Raw genomic sequence first — 16,316 nt, 5'->3', positions numbered from 1 at the left:
GCCTTTAAAATTCTGTTAATTTTGTGGGTGTAAAAAATTCAAAGAGTATACCCTCCAAAAGTTTAATCGATCGTTGCAAAAACGTTATCAATTTCGAAGTAGTTTCTAAAAATACAATAACGAGGGATAGTTCTTTCAATGTGTATTGGCAAAGGAAGATTAGCTTTGAAGACAGGGTTGTAGTTGAAGGCTCAAAAGCAGCTTCTATTAACCAATATGGCGCCGGTCCGAGGCACCCAAAAACCGGCCATGTCGATAATTTCCGAAATAGGAAGAATTAGAACCTAAAGTTACCTATTCCTTATTAAAGACCTCAAATCAAGTCTACTTGCCAATTTTTAGCCAATTCGGTGAGATAGTGTGGCAGCGACTTTTCAATATAGCTCGAATCTTACAGACAACTGCTCTTAAATTCAAGTACCTGTAGGTGTAAGGAAAAGGATCATGAATTGCGACCCCCATATTATATTGCATAACTGAAACAATCACAAAATTATTTCAAAACCAATGCCTACATGACATACATTTATAGATTACTGGTAACAAGCTTACATTAAACAAAGATAAGACGGAACTGATTTATTTTTATTCCAAATACAGTCCACAGACGTCTCTTATTCCACTTAATTTCGGTGCTGATCTCATCCAGCTGTCCCAGCATGTCAGTCAGTACATTGGTGCTATTTTTGACTGAACTCTTTCAGTGATATCTCAGGTTAACTCCGTCCATATGTCAGCATTCTACCAGCTGCGGAACATTGCTCGCATTAGGAAGTATTTATCTCACAAGACCACTGAGTTCCTTGTCCACGCCTTTGTCTCATTGAAGTTAGACTTCTGTAACTCTCTGCTGTATGGCATTCCTAAATATCTACAGAAACTCCAGTCTGTTCAGAATGCCGCTGTGCGATTAGTGACATCTTCAAAATTCGATGATATAACTCCTCTATTGATGCAAATGCATTGGCTCCCCATTGCCAAATGCATTACATTTAAAACTGTTCTTTTCACCTTCAAAGGTTTTCACGACCTATCACCTTCCTACATCAAAGAGCTCCTAGCTCCATATTGTCCTGCATGCATGTCTCATGCATTTCGACATGAGGTCCTATGGTGCCAGGGCATTTGCCATCTCTGCCCTTGAGCTTTGGAATCAGCTACCTTATGACATTAAGTCTATTGACAATTTAACAACTTTTAAATCAAAGCTTAAGGCCTCTTTTTTTTACTATCGCTTTCAAAAATTGATTTTATCTAAATATCAATTTTTTTCATTTTTATTTATTTTTTATGTTACAAGAATAAAGTCCTCTTATTGAATAAGTGTAAAACATCACTGACACAGTATCACTTTTGGATTAAATCCTTTCTCAAGGTGAGAAATTCATGGTTGTACATAATTTTGTTTATTCAGGTCAAAATGTGATACATTAAATCTAACGTATGCATCAAATTTTTACTTTTCAGCGTACACTGTCACCTACTGTTAAAAACAACCAGGCCTTTGAGTTAAGTCATAATAGAGATTATCCAGTGTACCTGCAGTGTTTTCTCCCTTAAAATGACTTGACTTTAGAAAGTGTATTCCCAAAACCGTTTACTTCCTTCTTCAATGTTTGGTCCAACATGTACACTAACTTGTGACACTTATAGATTACAAATAAATGGGTCTAAGTCCCTGCCCCAGCACTCCTGTTAAAGCTCTGGTACAATCTGCTGTATGGAAAAAGATGGCACCACACGCAGAACTATGGGTAAATCGACCAACCAAATGAAAACAATGCTTTGGTCGTGACCGAAAGTGTTGCAAAATGTAAATGACTTTCACATAGAAACAATGCCCTATAAATGCGTTGTGGGAGGTTTTGACCACAAATGCTGAGTCCACAAGACACTTAAGTTTCACAGTTTTCCAAAGAACGAAAAAATTAAGTGAAAATTGATAACTGCTGTCAGTTTAAGGACAAGTTGTAAGTGGCATGCAAGCCATTGTGTGTGTAGCTCTCATTTTCACGGTCGACACATGTATGGATCTACCCATATTCCAGCCATTTTCCCGAGAAGAGACCTCAAAATGTGGCCAGTCAATATCTCTCACCTTCCGGTAAAAGAAGCGAAAATCAGGAAAAACAGGCGAGCAACAAAACAGTGCTATTAGCTGAGGAATCTCTGGACCTACAAATACGTACAGTTTCAGAAGAAGTCGATAAAAAAAGATGTGAATGTCAGCAGGATATTAAAAGGCTACATGAACGTATAAGAAAAGTTAGAAGAGTAAAGAGAGAGGTTTGAACGTTGCCAATTTATGGCTTCCGACTCAGACATGAGATTTTACACCGGACTACCCGATTACCTGACCTCCTCACTTAATTACTGCAATGGATATAAAAATTCTTCTTAAGACCCTACTAACGTTGTATCTAGGGGAAGGCCTCGAAAACTTTGCGAAATTCACGAGTTGTTTTTGACAATGACAAGATTGCATCTTGGATTTCTGGAGAAAGACCTGGTCGTTTCAACGTCACTCAGCAGGAAGTGTCAGAATTTTTTTCAACCTGGGTTGATTGGATGTTTGATTGCCTTGGGCAACTTAGCTTTTCTACAGACAGGGAATCCATAAAAAGAAGTTTATTGGAATGCTTTAAACCTGATTATGAGGATGTTTATTTAATTACCGATTGTATAGAACTACTTATAGAGAAGCCATCACAAGTGATTCAACAAAGTGCTAAAAGTAGGCGTGAGTGGTCAGGTGAGCAAAATCCAAGATGCAATAACCGGTATCTATCCAGAATAGAAATTTTAGACAAGCTAATCGAGGAGAAAAGAAGCAGAATTAACTGTGAAAAGCTCACAGGAAGACTTAATCCAGAAATGGTTGAGATGGCGTCTAACGATCAAGCAGGTCTTGTACAGATGATGTGTAGCATCCCTGGAAAAGAAGTCCAGGATGACTTGAAGGTACTCTGGAAGCAGCAACAGAAAATAGCATCAACTGCCTTTGGTCGAGGGTACCATTGGCATCCAAAGTAGGTATTATATGGATATGAAATAATATATAACTGGTGGTGGCTAGCACTCATTGGGCCCACTCACCAGGGCCTGTTGAGGGGTGTTAGTTTTTATATTATTACTCAGCCAGGAAGTCTTGTTTGCACGTCCATTTTTGCTATGAAAACTGTAAAACAATTAAAATAATACAAATAGTCTCTTTTTCTGAGTCGATTGTTTCAAATTTTCAGTAACTTGTATATGTTGGGGTAACAGAAGATGTACTGCAAGCAACAGACTGCCACTTAATCAGTTTAGTGAAACAAAAAACCCTTAAACATATAGCTTTAAAACATAATATAAAAAATGAAAGAGAGAAAGAATAAAAGTTTGTTTCAAGATATGTGAATAACCCTTTAACGTTCACTTTATATTTATTGATTGAAAGAGTATTATCTAACAATTGTATACTGATGTCAGTGGGATGCTTATTCCGCTTAACAGTGTGGATTTCTTCTTGAGGAAGGTCTTGTTATAAGTACTATTCCATTTCAGTTAATCTCATTTTTCAACAGGGTTGTAAGGTTATGCGTGGAGTTGTATAGCAAGAATCCACATACCCTTGATCCACTGCGGAAATTCTCATATCTACCGATTAACCACACCGTTTGGATGGAACTCTACAACAATTACCTGATGAAACATTCATTGACACTGCGCTAATATATAGATTTTGGTAAGCCTAAAAGCGGAGCTCCCGACTTCATAATAATAATAATCATAATAATAATGATGATGATTATGGTGATGATAGTGAAAATCGTTTTATTCACACTGGTGCACATTAAGAAATAACCTAATTGTAAATACTGATATCCGCCAGTAGGTATTGAGATGTAGTTTACCATGCAGCCAGATTTGTCACAGCTGCGTGGGACACTGGTCAAAGTGTGATATTTTGCCCCTTGGATATGGTGTTAAATTTTTCCTTCGTTCCAAAAAATGCATTAGAAAAAGCCTTCGATTATCCCTTGGATTAGAATTCTAGAAACCAAATGTTTCGTGACTTAGTCGTGTACACAACAGTTCATCTAACAAGGGCATTACAGAAACGCGCCCATTCAAAAACGTCGATCGTGAAAATGCAAATAAGTGAAAGATGACGTTAATTTAGTGTCGATCAAGAAATCCCCTGGGTATGTCCCTTTCCTGGTTATTGTTCCTGCTCAGACAGCCACAACATTTGCCTATTCTTCAATGAATAGAACTTCACGCGACTAACAATAGCTCAGTCTGTTTAAAAACTGTCTAAATTTACTCCGAATTAGCATGTGACTTTTCGCTGTTAAACGCTTCAAAATTGAAAAATCCTCGATGACTGTTGTTGATTTTGCCGTAGATAATTCAATGCACTGACTTAAAACGAATTTTTCCCTTTCACAAACTTCATGGTTCGAATCGATCGATGAAATATGAGCGCAACCGATGCGTTAATAGTTTGTTTACATTTTGTTGCGAGTTTTGGATAATATTATAAACCTTAAAATTTACGGGCAAATTCGACGAAAAAGCTCTCTCACTTACATTCTTCATTTAAGATATTGATTTTAGCACAGTATAAGGCAAAATTAAGAGCGATACTTTCTTTAAGAACGCTATAACTACATATTTAATGGCCAAACCTAAATAGCGATCTAATCCGCCTCTTGAAAACAACTACAATACCGCTTCTGATAATAATATCTATAAACGCTGCAAACATTTTTAATTCAATCTTATCGAGTGATTTTCGTCAAGATGAGTTTTTAAGTGAAGAATACTTTGGTTTCTGATTAGCTTTAACTGTTTTGCCATCGAAACAATTCACACAAGACTACCGAATTCGCGAGGGTTTTATGTTAGTGCACGAGGAAGAAAAATGCTTCTCTTTGCATATTAAACATTTTCTTCTTTGTAGAAATGACAAAGACATTCCAACACTTAAAACAATGGCAACCTACTTCTATTGTTTCCGCATTCTCTCTTGAAAGTGTGAGAATAGTTAAGCACTATGAGGTTCATAAGAGACCGGAAACGACGGTAGTCTTTGAAACCTCGTTTTTGCTCGCAAAGCGTAATGCGTACCCCTCTTTTCACAGGCGATGTTTTTCAATGGGCACGTTTCTGTAATGGAAACAGACCCCTCATAGCCATAAACAACACAACCGAAACGAGAATTTTGGTTACATGACATCGAACGAGTCTATAGGTTTCCACGTTTCGCACATGCAATATAAGCGTGTTAAAAAAAAATACAACAGGGTGCTTTCATGAAAGAAATATTCAGTGTCAATTCGGGTACGCGAGTAGGAAAAACAAAAAAGCAGTCCATGAGCTGGGCCGAGTCTACTGGAGTTGAACGCCAGGGATTAAAGGTAAGCCGCCAGCTTTTTTTAATCAAAGTTACATATGTTTGCCATCATTTAATCACGGGTTTTCAAAGGTTGCATGATTCATCATAACCAGATACTGTGGACCAAATTAGGGACGAATTTTGTGATATGTGTAAACTTAGCTAAAACCTTGGCAGAACAATAACAAGACGATTTGACGCACAGCACTGGCTACTATTTCGAGAATATTAGCGGAAATGAACAAATTAACCTTTATCTCTTAAACTTGCCGATAAAGATGATTGCTGATTTCAGAACTGGTGCACAATAAGTTAAAACCAAGTTGTAAAGATTGAATATCGAGGTTTGGTATTTTCCCTCAAAGTAGACAGACACCGCGAACAAATCTAACCCTTCTTTCGTGCTTACCAACCTCCCGCGTGCATCCAAAACAAAGGTGAAATTCTACTCCATTCAATCTGCACAATGGGGATGTTTAGGTGGATAATAAACTGAATGACTCTAATAAATCTTTTGGAGTATGTAGCCTGTTCTAGGCGTTGAGGTGGGGGAGTGCAGCGCAAAGTAAGAGAGCGGAAAAAAAAGGAGGATGAGAGGAAGAGAGAGGAGGAAAGAGAGGAGGTTCCTTTGCTCCTGCCCCCTACCCTACCCGGGTTGTTTTTTGTGCTCACATCTCTTTGTGCAATTGCCACCATCTGAAAGCCTGGAACAGCCAAGGCATCACAGCAGTAACCTGCGATCAGCGCTTTTTTTTTAAGATAAGGGGATAATAGGGAGAGGGTATGATCTCAGGCTATCGCGGATTCGCGGCAGTACTGAGTCAGTCATGGTTCCGTCCTTGAAAGAACGCGGGTGTACAAACGGATGGTACGCAGTGAAAAAGGTGGGAAAACGCATGCAAGATAAAAGCCTGTTGACAGAGACGAGAAGCGCAGAGAAGGAAGATACATGGTGTTGCTTTTTTTCCTTTGGTTTTGTTGCTGTTGTTCCAAACACAAAACTAGCAAAAAAGTCTCGTTATCTTTCCAAAACTCTTTAAGACAGCTTGATGATAAATATGAAACCTTTTTGGATGTATTTACAACTTATTCTACTCGGATTATACTGTTACCTTGTGTAACCACTCTCTTTATTTTGCCTTCTCAGAAAAAAGAAATGAATTCGAGGTAAGCTTACTATTAAAAACGTATTATGGCAATTCAGTGTAATTGTTTCTTTGTTTTTTTTTTCTTAAACAATGCTGATATTTCTCTAATTTTTACATACAGCATATTATCTGTTGTTTTTTAAAGTGAGAACGAAAGTGCAGGGATAGAGGAACCCGTAAGAAAAAAGTTTACATTTCAGATGACTTTATAAGCTTACTTACGCTTAACTTAAGTATAAACTAAGCTTATTAAGTCTTATAATACCTCCATAAATTTATTTGAACCTAAGAATACAAGCGTACTCAGTTATTTTGTTATAAGTTCATAAAAAGATTTCTATAAATTATTTTCACCGGACATTTCGTACTTAAAACTTACTCGCACTTTGTCAGTTTGAATTCATTTTCTACTAGGAATCTATCTTTTGATACTCACTTATTCGCTTTATCAACGACATGAGCTATTGCTGATATTACACAGTAACAGTATCGTTCACTAACTTAATGAAATAATAGGGTGATGTATTTTCCCCTTTTTTAATAATTCCAGATGAACCAAAGCATCGGAAGAGGTCGTCCACCAGGCTGGCATTCTCAGTAATAGCTTCAGATAATCAATTACCAAAATATTATAATGTGTTGCTAGGTTTATACTATGCTGAATGATTAGTACAGTTATTTATTACAAAGCACATTGACGTGCAACTGTTATTGATAAGGCGTTTCCTTTTTTTTAGTGGCGACTTCTGGTTCCTCGAATGCTCAAGGTGAGCATTCTCTGTCATAGCACTTATAATCAATTATCTAAATAGTGTTTAATTGTGTTGCTATGTTTGTAGGATGCCTAATGATCAGTTAAAAGCACATTGACTTGCAACTTTTATTAATAAGTTCTTTCCGTTTTTCTGCAGAGAGTTCTGGGTACCAGAATCCTCCAAGTGAGCATTCTCAGTCAGAGCTCTTAAACTCAATTATCTGAATAGTGTATGATTGCATAGTGTTGCTAGGTTTATAGTATGCTGAATGATTATCACAGTTGTTTATTGCAAAGCTTATTGACTTGCAACTTTTATTAACAAGGTCTTTCATTTTTCTTTGCAGGATTCAATCCTCCAACAGAAAGATATGGAAATCGTCCAAGTGAGCATTCTCAGTCATAGCCCTAATAATCAATTATCTGATGAATAGTCTTTAATCGTGTTTGTTAGGTTTATAGTATGTTCAGTAATTATAGATACAATAATGTATTACAACTTTTTCACAGTGTCTGTTCTGTTGACTCATAATAAAATGACACAGTACCTCTATCATTTTGCAGAGAAAAGAAGAAGAATCAGTGAGTACATTGTCCATTGTTCTTACTTCTTGAACATGTATCTTAGTTTAATCTAACAGAAACCAATTTCTGCTGTTTTAAAACATGACATCAATTAAAAACAAGTCTGGACAAGAAATGATCCCACTAAAAAGCATTCTCCACACAGAAAACATTTTAGTTACGTTTTACACAAGTAACAGCAAATGTCAAAACAACCACTAAACTGCCTATTGAAACTGCCTATGTGTTTACCACACGGATACAAAACAGATGTCAAAAGAGTGACTGTATGAGTGTATGAGGGGTAATCCCCGCCATAACTGTCTTTTCATTTTATGGCACTGTTTTCCTGTTTATTGTAGCACGTTTCATTTCACTGTAGTCGTCTCTTTTCCGTGAAAGGCATATTCCGCAGTTTTGCACAAGTACATTTTGTACAATTACATTAACTACACCTTAAAGCGCTAACAAATACAGTTGTGACCAATTTAGAATTGCCACTCTCGTAGAATAGGGAGGCTTAATTTTTGCAGAATTCGGCTTCGTGAATTTGACACAATTGAATCTCATGAATTTCGCGAAATTCAACTCCATGAGCTGCGTTGTCAGCGGTTTTACTTCAAATACAAAAAGGGGGCGGTCACTCAGCTTGGCGCGCAAACTGGAAGGTTAATAACTGGACGGCTGGACGTTTTTTAGTTTTGGTTTTGCGAGATGTCTTTGAACAGTAACACTGACAAGGCTGTTAGTGTTCTGAGAGAAGCAGCTAGTTTGCTCGCTGGAGATCGAGAGTCTGACGACACGGCTGTTTCAATTGCAGGAAGAGTTGTTACAGGGACTGAAACAGTGGTGACGAACTCTGTATCCAGTTCGAGTCATGACCAAAACCGGGTGCTTCAAAATTTCACTGTCACTGTTTTCTGGCTACCGAACAAGTAACCCTGGTACCTCAACCTTTCCCAAAAGGTCAGAGTCGAAATCTTTTCCTCCTTCAAAAAGAAGCCGGTCGTCACATGGAGGAGGATACTATCGAGTTCGAGAGACCTGGACGCGGGAATTCGTATGTATGGCGAACAAAGATAGTCAATCAGTACCAACTAAGGCGGATAAGTTAACCCTGCTTGCAGCAGGTTTGGGCCGCAAGAAGCTAATGTTTGGGAACAGAGACGACGCTCCAACTTTCAAAAGAAAAATGGAAGATGCATACCTGAAACTAAAAGAGGGTGGTAGATTCGAACTACTCAGGAGTGGCGCAAAGCCAGGCGAGTTACTGCTTATTAAGCCTCCTCCTTCTGGCTACACTGTTCCATTTCTCAGGGATGGAGCTGGGTTGGGCCAGGCTCTTATTTATATAAGGCCTATTCAAGAAAACCTTGACGAGACTGAGGTGAAAAAAGAAGTGGTGAGTCTGTAATTATGCATTCATCTAAAGCCCTGCAGGATAGTTTCCCCCAGGTCTCCTTCCCCTGTGGGCACCTCCAACGCTATCCTAAAATTATTCTGCATAAGCACCCCAGGTAATTATTTGAGGATTTACAGTAGTTAAATTTAATGAATAGAAGCTACTCCAAGCTTCAAGTTCAACCCCATATGTTTATTATGCATGCAGTAATCTCATACTATTTCACATAAATAGCTTAATATGAACATGCATGCATAATAAAATTAATGTATGGGGTTGTACGGAAATCTTACCCTCCAAGTTATCTGTCTTTAAACTTTGAAATTATTCTGTTAATTTTCAGGAAGAAAGTGATGCACTGGCTCTTGTTCCATGGTTGGCTTGTGGAAAATCAGTCTCAATGTCATTGCTCAGAGAGCATCACCAGAAATGTTCAGCACAAAGGTTTGTGGGAAGAAGCATATTTAAAAAAAATATATCACAAGCTTAAGTTTACTTTATCTAAAATGGCTGTCATGCAACTGTTCAAGACTTAATATTTTTATCTACACTGTATTTCCATTCAGCCAGTTAGTAGCAACAGTCATGATTTGTATCTTGGTTTCTACAGACTTTTGAATTAAGTTCAATTCAAGGAAAACTTGTTGTAACTGATCTTTTACACATTTCTGTTTGCAGAATTTCCCTAGATGATGACAGTGATGGATACCCAGACATATCATTGCCTACTAAAAGGCTGGTAGGTTTTGAACATCAATGTCTCTGTAGCTATAAAGGGCCAATTCAATATATGAAACAGAAAGTAAACTTTATGTTCAATGCCCTTGGATATTATTAAGAGTAATGTATTTTGATTTGATTCAGTAAGTTTTATCCATCCAACTTGCAATATTTTTTTAGCGCTTCTTTTTGGGGGAGGGGCTGGGGTTTGAAAAACGGCTCATGTAAAAGAACTGGGTCACTGAGTGGTATTTTGTCGAGTACAGCAAAGGTTTCTGTCGATTATTGTAGGATAGTATCCCTAGCTATATTGAGACAACTGAGGAGCTAAAGGAGTAACGGGCTAATGTTGAATTCTTTCATTTATTTTTGTTTTGTTTGATCAAAAATGCACCAAGTTTTGGGCAAAACATGAGGCAAGGTTTCTTGAATGAACTGTTAACGATCATTTGTCAAACATGTGGGTTTTGTCAACAAAACAGCGAAAAATGCTTAGAATTTTTTGTATGGTTTTCCTTGGATTGCCCTACAATTATTGTTTCAGTTTGTTTATATTGTTGGCCCTGAAAAACCTCATCGGAATTTGAGGAGTGGTCAATTAAGTCTTCATTGTCATCATCATCCTCATCATTATTGCTCTTATTATTATCATCATTTCTATTATTGATTTCCCTACAGCCCAAACAAGAAGATGAAGATAAATTGTGTGAGCTTTTCCCCTCCAAGAAGGATAATGTGAGGGCAGCCTTGGAGGCTGTAGATGGTGACCTAGATAGAGCTGCCTGTTTGCTTGCAGAAGGTACGATTTTGGAATTTATTACAGTAATAATTTTTTTTGATTGAGGGTTGAAAACTTATCCACATATATAACAACACATTTCTGCCTAAGATGATGAGCAGATGACACTGTGCTTTTGTTTGGCTTTTAGAGTCCTGTGATGTTGATGACAAGGATGACCTCTTGAACAAGTCTGTCTTTGAATCATTTAGTAACGAATGTAAGTAGCTACTTGTTTTTTTAATTACTTGTTAAAGATAGTTTGATTTAACAAAAAGTATGTTCTTTGTAATTTATTCATGAACAGATGAGGCACCTGAGACCATTCAACCTCTTACTGCAACTAAGGCATTGAGGAAATACAAAACTCAGATTGAGAGAGGGAGCCAGTGCATTGACTTCAATAGAATGCAAATGTCCTCCCTGAGGCAGTTAATGTGCATATACAGACGGCCAAACTTAAATCTGAGGAAAAATCCAGATGTTTCATTTAGAGGCGAGTATGGAGCTGACATGGGTGGTCCTTCTAAAGAGTTCTTCCATGTTAGTTTGGCATCACTGAAAAAAGTTGATCCAGTGTATAATTTCCAGCTGTTTACTGGAGAAGAAGGGCATTTGGTGCCTGTTTATGGAGCTGATGTATTGTCCAGTGGGTGCTTCCAGATGGTAGGGAAGCTTCTTGCTCACAGTATACTTCATGGTGGGGATGGCCTGGTTGGATTGGCTCCTCCCATCAAAGAGTACATGGTTTCTGGTTCTGTTGAAGAGGCTGGAAAGCTTGTGACACCGTCAGATTTGCCTGATGTTGATTTACGAATGCTGTTAGAAGAAAAGGTAAAAACAAGTATTACTATGCCTTTCCCTTTGTACCTGCCCTTCTGGAATGGACATAGTTAGGTAGGTTTTTTAACTTTCACCCTGTAAAAAAGAAAAGGAAGGAATTGTTACACAAAACCTTGTTGCCCGGTGTATTGCTTAGGTGTGCCAAGGGGTGGGAAATAAAATACTGGTTTCCAGTCAGACAAACCACATACAGTCGATTCAGGAAGTGCAGCCAGTCAGTGCAGCCCTACTCATAGAGTCACTTTTCCCTGGCATGTGAACAGAACCAACAGAATCTAAAATTTTGCTTTTTATGTAAAGCCAAATTTTATTCACAACAGATGTTTTGTTACCTGCACATGGGAAAATATTTATGGTAAACTGCCTCTTTATATGAAGCTCAAAGCCTCCAAATTCTCTATCCCCGATAACTGTTCTGTTATTTTTTTCACTGTCTGCGGTGACATTCTAAGTATTTTGTGCATTTTTTATACTATGTTGTTTGCTACAGGTTATAGGACAAGATGACCTTGCCGCTTTAACTGATATTGAGAAGGACAAACTAGAAGAGTTACTAGTTCGTCATGGACTGACAACATGGGTTCCTTTGACGTCACTAAACATGGCCGGTGCAGTTTAAGACTTGATGATAGCTGAGGTTCTTCTGACTAGAATTCTTCCCCTGGAAACGTTGTTCAAAGGACTGAACCGTTTGGGGCCTGGTGATCTCTTGAGAGGAAACCCTGATCTGGTAAACAAGGTTTTCCCTTCCACTAAGGATGCACTGATAGATGTGGAACTTATGACCAAGAAGATAAAGTTAGATGTTTGAGAGAAGACAGATTCCCAAGAAAAGCAACAGGCTTGGCAGGCATTCTTGCAGTTTGTTCGAGAGTCTGATGCACTAAAAGGTAATAATAATTATTAATTTTATCTTTGCATGATGACGTTGGTTTGATGGTGCTTGTTGGGTAATTTACAGAGGTTTGTATGGAAAAATTGATGGAAAATGTTTTTTCCACCCTGTCAAGTAGTTCTCAGTGGTTTTCAATCACAGCATAACTATCACTTTTACTCATAGATCCAGAGTCCAAGGAACCATTGATTAAACAGCTGATGACATTTTTAAGTGGACAACCAACATTAGATGATGTTGATGAGATTGTAGTGAAATTCATGGATGATCCAAAAAAGCAGCTCCTGGAAGCAGATTCCTGTTTCAACACGATTTTCCTCCCACTTGTACACGAAACATATGAAGATTTCAAGAAATTCTCCATAACCTCCCTCCTTTTTGGAGGAAAAGGTTATGGATGATTTTAAGACATGTACATGAAGGAGTGAGTTAAACCAAAATCCAACAAGTTAAACTACCGTTGCGTTTTAATCGTGCCAAAATATCCTTGATCAGAGTAATTGCTTTCGCATGTTTGTACTAGCTTTATTTCAGTACAGGTCAATTCTGTGACCTAAAAACTAGTTTCTGTTGGTGTCAATTTTGATGGATTTTAACGTTATTATTTGGTAATTAACGCAGATGAAAACAAGTACCAAGATCAATTCATTTGCCGGCTGTTGTTTATGGGTACCCTGACCCAACTTCTTCCTCAACTGCCCGTCGAAGTTCTTATCATTTAGCCAAAGATTGTTACTGTTTGTCAAGAAAACTTGAGAGAAATTTAGCAATAAAGTTAATTAAAACAATGGCGCCTTTTTGTTTACATTGTGCTACAGATATTTTCTAAAAGAAATAATACTTCTAAATAAATATCAACTCCATAACAATCTGAATCACGCAGTGGGTCAATAGTCACTTGAAGCTGTTGTTGAAAATTCTGTCCAAGGTTAATCACAGTGGGTGGAACATCAACATATTCATCATGATCCTCTAATGGCACAGGCCCATCAACATCAGTACCATAGTCATCATCTATAACCTGAAATACAATGGAACAACAAATGGCGCTTTACATGTAGTTGAAGGAACAAAAGCAAGATAAACCGGGGTCCCATTACTCAAAACTCTCAACACCTAACGGCATCAAACACAGGTCTTTTTGCATTCTTTTAGTTTAATAATAAATTATAATCAGGCTTTCAAAACCAATAACAATATTGAACATCTTTTGATAAACATCTCTACATTTTACGCAACAGTTGATTATCAAGACTTTCATGAATCGGCCCTTTGTTCATAGCCAACTACCATACCTGAGGATCTCGGAATTCCTGCCCTATTGTGTGATGAGAATTTGCCATTCGCAACATACCACTAACCCAAAGCTGCTCTGGAGAAGAGTTTCCCTCGGTGCTTATGGGAGCTCTGGTGTGTGCTTCTTGGAAGGCTCTTAGATTCCTGTTTATCATTGGCAGGAAGACATAATGCAATGCAAACAAATGCATCTCATTGCAAGGATCAAGAATACCACACCTCTCCATGTGATGAAAAAGGTGGTAAAATAGAAATGTACAACCCATAAACAAATCCCGCCATAACCTCTCAATACGTTGATTGTGGACACTGCGGCCTGCTATATGGCTTCCTCTGTCGGGCCCACGCAACAGATGATTTAACATGTACCAAGCTACCTCAACATTTTCACCACCCTTATCAGATTGCACACGGGAGGGAAGACCAAAAGTTTCTACAGCAGACTGGAAAAGCTGCAGAACAGTCAAAGACTTGTTGTTTGTTGAACAATGTAGAAACATTATCATGCGAGAAAATCCATCAATCCCAGCATGGATTACAAACCTCCACCTATTAAAAAAAATTAATAATAAATTAAACATTCTAAATAAAGAATCGTGTGGAAAACATGCAGAAACATTCTTTTCTGACTACTGGCATATGAAACGTCCTTCCCTCAGCACAAGCCAAGGAATCGGTATAGTACTTAGGAATGTTATGCAAGGAAACAACTTTTTCCTACTTTTTAGACTATGCTTGTTACTTAATATTTATAGCATATTTCCTTAAATCTTTCACCAAATCATTTGTGGGTGAACCATTAGTTACGAACATGAGCAAAATACAAAAACAGGCCTATACCATATGTGGAATCCTCAGGATTTAATAAATTTAGCACCAATGAAAACAAATTGTTAATACTGGTGCAGTGTTCAACCAGTTCAGCTATCAAGCCAAATGGGAGCTGGGGTCACTTTGCCCACTGACATAATGCTAGAATATATTTTTCTTAGGATACATAAGGTTTCTTCAAATGGAAAACAATATATGCGTGCTACACTTTACCACATTACTGGACTGTTTGCATGAAAGGAGAATGATTATTGCACTAGGATCGCCCTAATATGTGGTTCATCCTCTCCACTGGTTTACATGCATGCTAAATTGCCTCGTCTCAACTAGGATGGTACTTGCACTAAGGGCAAGTACGTACTTTTGCATAAAAACTGAAAGCAGAGAATAGGAGACAATTTTATCGCTGTTGTTAAGTTCTGAGATCTCTCAGAACTGTGGTTGTGATCAATATATCAGGGCTTATAATCTCTCTTAAGTAGACTGTCAAAAACGAAAATAATGATTTGCTACTGTTGTTATCGTCTATTTAATAATCACCCCGGATGCATAATTTGCGATCCTGGTGCAATGATCATTCTTGTCATGCAAACCGACTCTAATCAGTCCAGATTCCACACCTAATGAGCTTGTGGTTGCCGTCAACATGCCAAAGGGCAAGAGGTCCTGCAACCTGGTAACTCCGCCGTCGAATGAAATGAATTCCCAGAGCTCTCAAAAGAGTTCCCTCAGGATTTGTTCTCCTCATTGCTGCTCGAATGCGACTTTGTTGGATAATAAGCCCTCTTGCCCTTAAAAACCCAGTCATCCGCTTGTAGCCTGTCTGAGGGAAATCGGTGAGTACACTCTTGATAACTGTATCCAAATCTTGGTCGCTTAGATTACTGTAAGAAGTACTGATATTCAGGTTATGTTCACGTAAACGTCTCTCGATTGTTCGTGGACTAACCCCCAGAAGGGAAGCTATTTGTGTGGTGTTGAATCGACGTTCTATGAGAAATTGTAATTGTTCTTGAGGAACATTTAACTTTGGCCGTCCAGGCTGACCAGTAAAAATACAACCTGCCTGAAATGCACCTCTACTACGGTCAGCGTTGATAACCGCTTCTCTCGCTTCGCAAACAAGGTCGATTACGCGTGCGTTTATCGCTCCTGTACCTTCAGTGTCCAAGTATCTCGCAAGCACATTTAAGACCCAATCTAATCGGAAAATTGTATAATCTAAGGTATCGCAGTCGTGGTTACCACTCTCTAAAAATCTTACTACATCATTGAGGTGAACACGGAGACATTCCCCGACTTCGCACGCGGAAGCCATGTTTTATGCTGAGTGACCGCTCCCTTTTTGTATTTGAAGTAAAACCGTTGACAAGGCAGCTCAGGGAGTTGAATTTCGCGAAATTCAAGAGATTCAATTGTGTCAAATTCACGAAGCCCGAATTCTGCAAAAATTAACCTCCCTATTCTACGAGAGTGGCAATTCTAAATTGGTCACAACTGTTTTTGTTAGCGCTTTAAGGTGTAGTTAATGTAATTGTACAAAATGTACTTGTGCAAAACTGCGAAATATGCCTTTCACGGAAAAGAGACGACTACAGTGAAATGAAACGTGCTACAATAAACAGGAAAACAGTGCCATAAAATGAAAAGACAGTTATGGCGGGGATTACCCCCCATATGAGTGAACATTAGATGGAGCTTT

At 38.2% G+C, this 16,316-nt stretch overlaps 2 protein-coding genes across 2 annotated transcripts; one reads left to right on the top strand and one right to left on the bottom strand.

Annotated features, from left to right (window-relative positions):
- The first annotated feature begins 8,915 nt into the window (after nt 1–8,915).
- Nucleotides 8,916–12,219, top strand: LOC140931845 (uncharacterized). The gene is made up of 7 exons (XM_073381565.1): nt 8,916–9,251; nt 9,595–9,695; nt 9,930–9,990; nt 10,650–10,770; nt 10,901–10,969; nt 11,057–11,583; nt 12,083–12,219. Exons 1-7 carry the CDS (start codon nt 8,916–8,918, stop codon nt 12,209–12,211), a joined length of 1,344 nt encoding a protein of 447 aa, XP_073237666.1. The 3' UTR covers nt 12,212–12,219.
- A 128-nt stretch (nt 12,220–12,347) lies between these two features.
- Nucleotides 12,348–15,932, bottom strand: LOC140931844 (uncharacterized). The gene is made up of 4 exons (XM_073381564.1): nt 15,235–15,932; nt 13,783–14,332; nt 13,329–13,508; nt 12,348–12,475 (listed from the first exon to the last, which is right to left on the bottom strand). Exons 1-4 carry the CDS (start codon nt 15,930–15,932, stop codon nt 12,392–12,394), a joined length of 1,512 nt encoding a protein of 503 aa, XP_073237665.1. The 3' UTR covers nt 12,348–12,391.
- Nucleotides 15,933–16,316: the final 384 nt, after the last annotated feature.

Source organism: Porites lutea, chromosome 3, assembly GCF_958299795.1.
Source record: "Porites lutea chromosome 3, jaPorLute2.1, whole genome shotgun sequence".
Lineage (NCBI taxonomy): Eukaryota > Metazoa > Cnidaria > Anthozoa > Scleractinia > Poritidae > Porites > Porites lutea.
Note: the sequence above shows the minus strand (reverse complement) of the source record. Positions and strands in the feature narration are given on the sequence as shown.

Excerpts from the sequence above, each read along its gene's own strand:
- LOC140931845 (XM_073381565.1), top strand. The coding sequence starts at position 8,916 with ATGGCGAACAAAGATAGTCAATCAGTACCAACTAAGGCGGATAAGTTA. Across the intron at positions 9,252-9,594 it reads CTGAGGTGAAAAAAGAAGTG|GAAGAAAGTGATGCACTGGC; the intron begins GTGAGTCTGTAA and ends GTTAATTTTCAG. Across the intron at positions 9,696-9,929 it reads CAGAAATGTTCAGCACAAAG|AATTTCCCTAGATGATGACA; the intron begins GTTTGTGGGAAG and ends TTCTGTTTGCAG.
- LOC140931844 (XM_073381564.1), bottom strand. The coding sequence starts at position 15,932 with ATGGCTTCCGCGTGCGAAGTCGGGGAATGTCTCCGTGTTCACCTCAAT. Across the intron at positions 13,509-13,782 it reads AGGAATTCCGAGATCCTCAG|GTTATAGATGATGACTATGG; the intron begins GTATGGTAGTTG and ends ATTGTATTTCAG. Across the intron at positions 12,476-13,328 it reads GAGTTGATATTTATTTAGAA|TGCATCAGACTCTCGAACAA; the intron begins GTATTATTTCTT and ends ATTACCTTTTAG.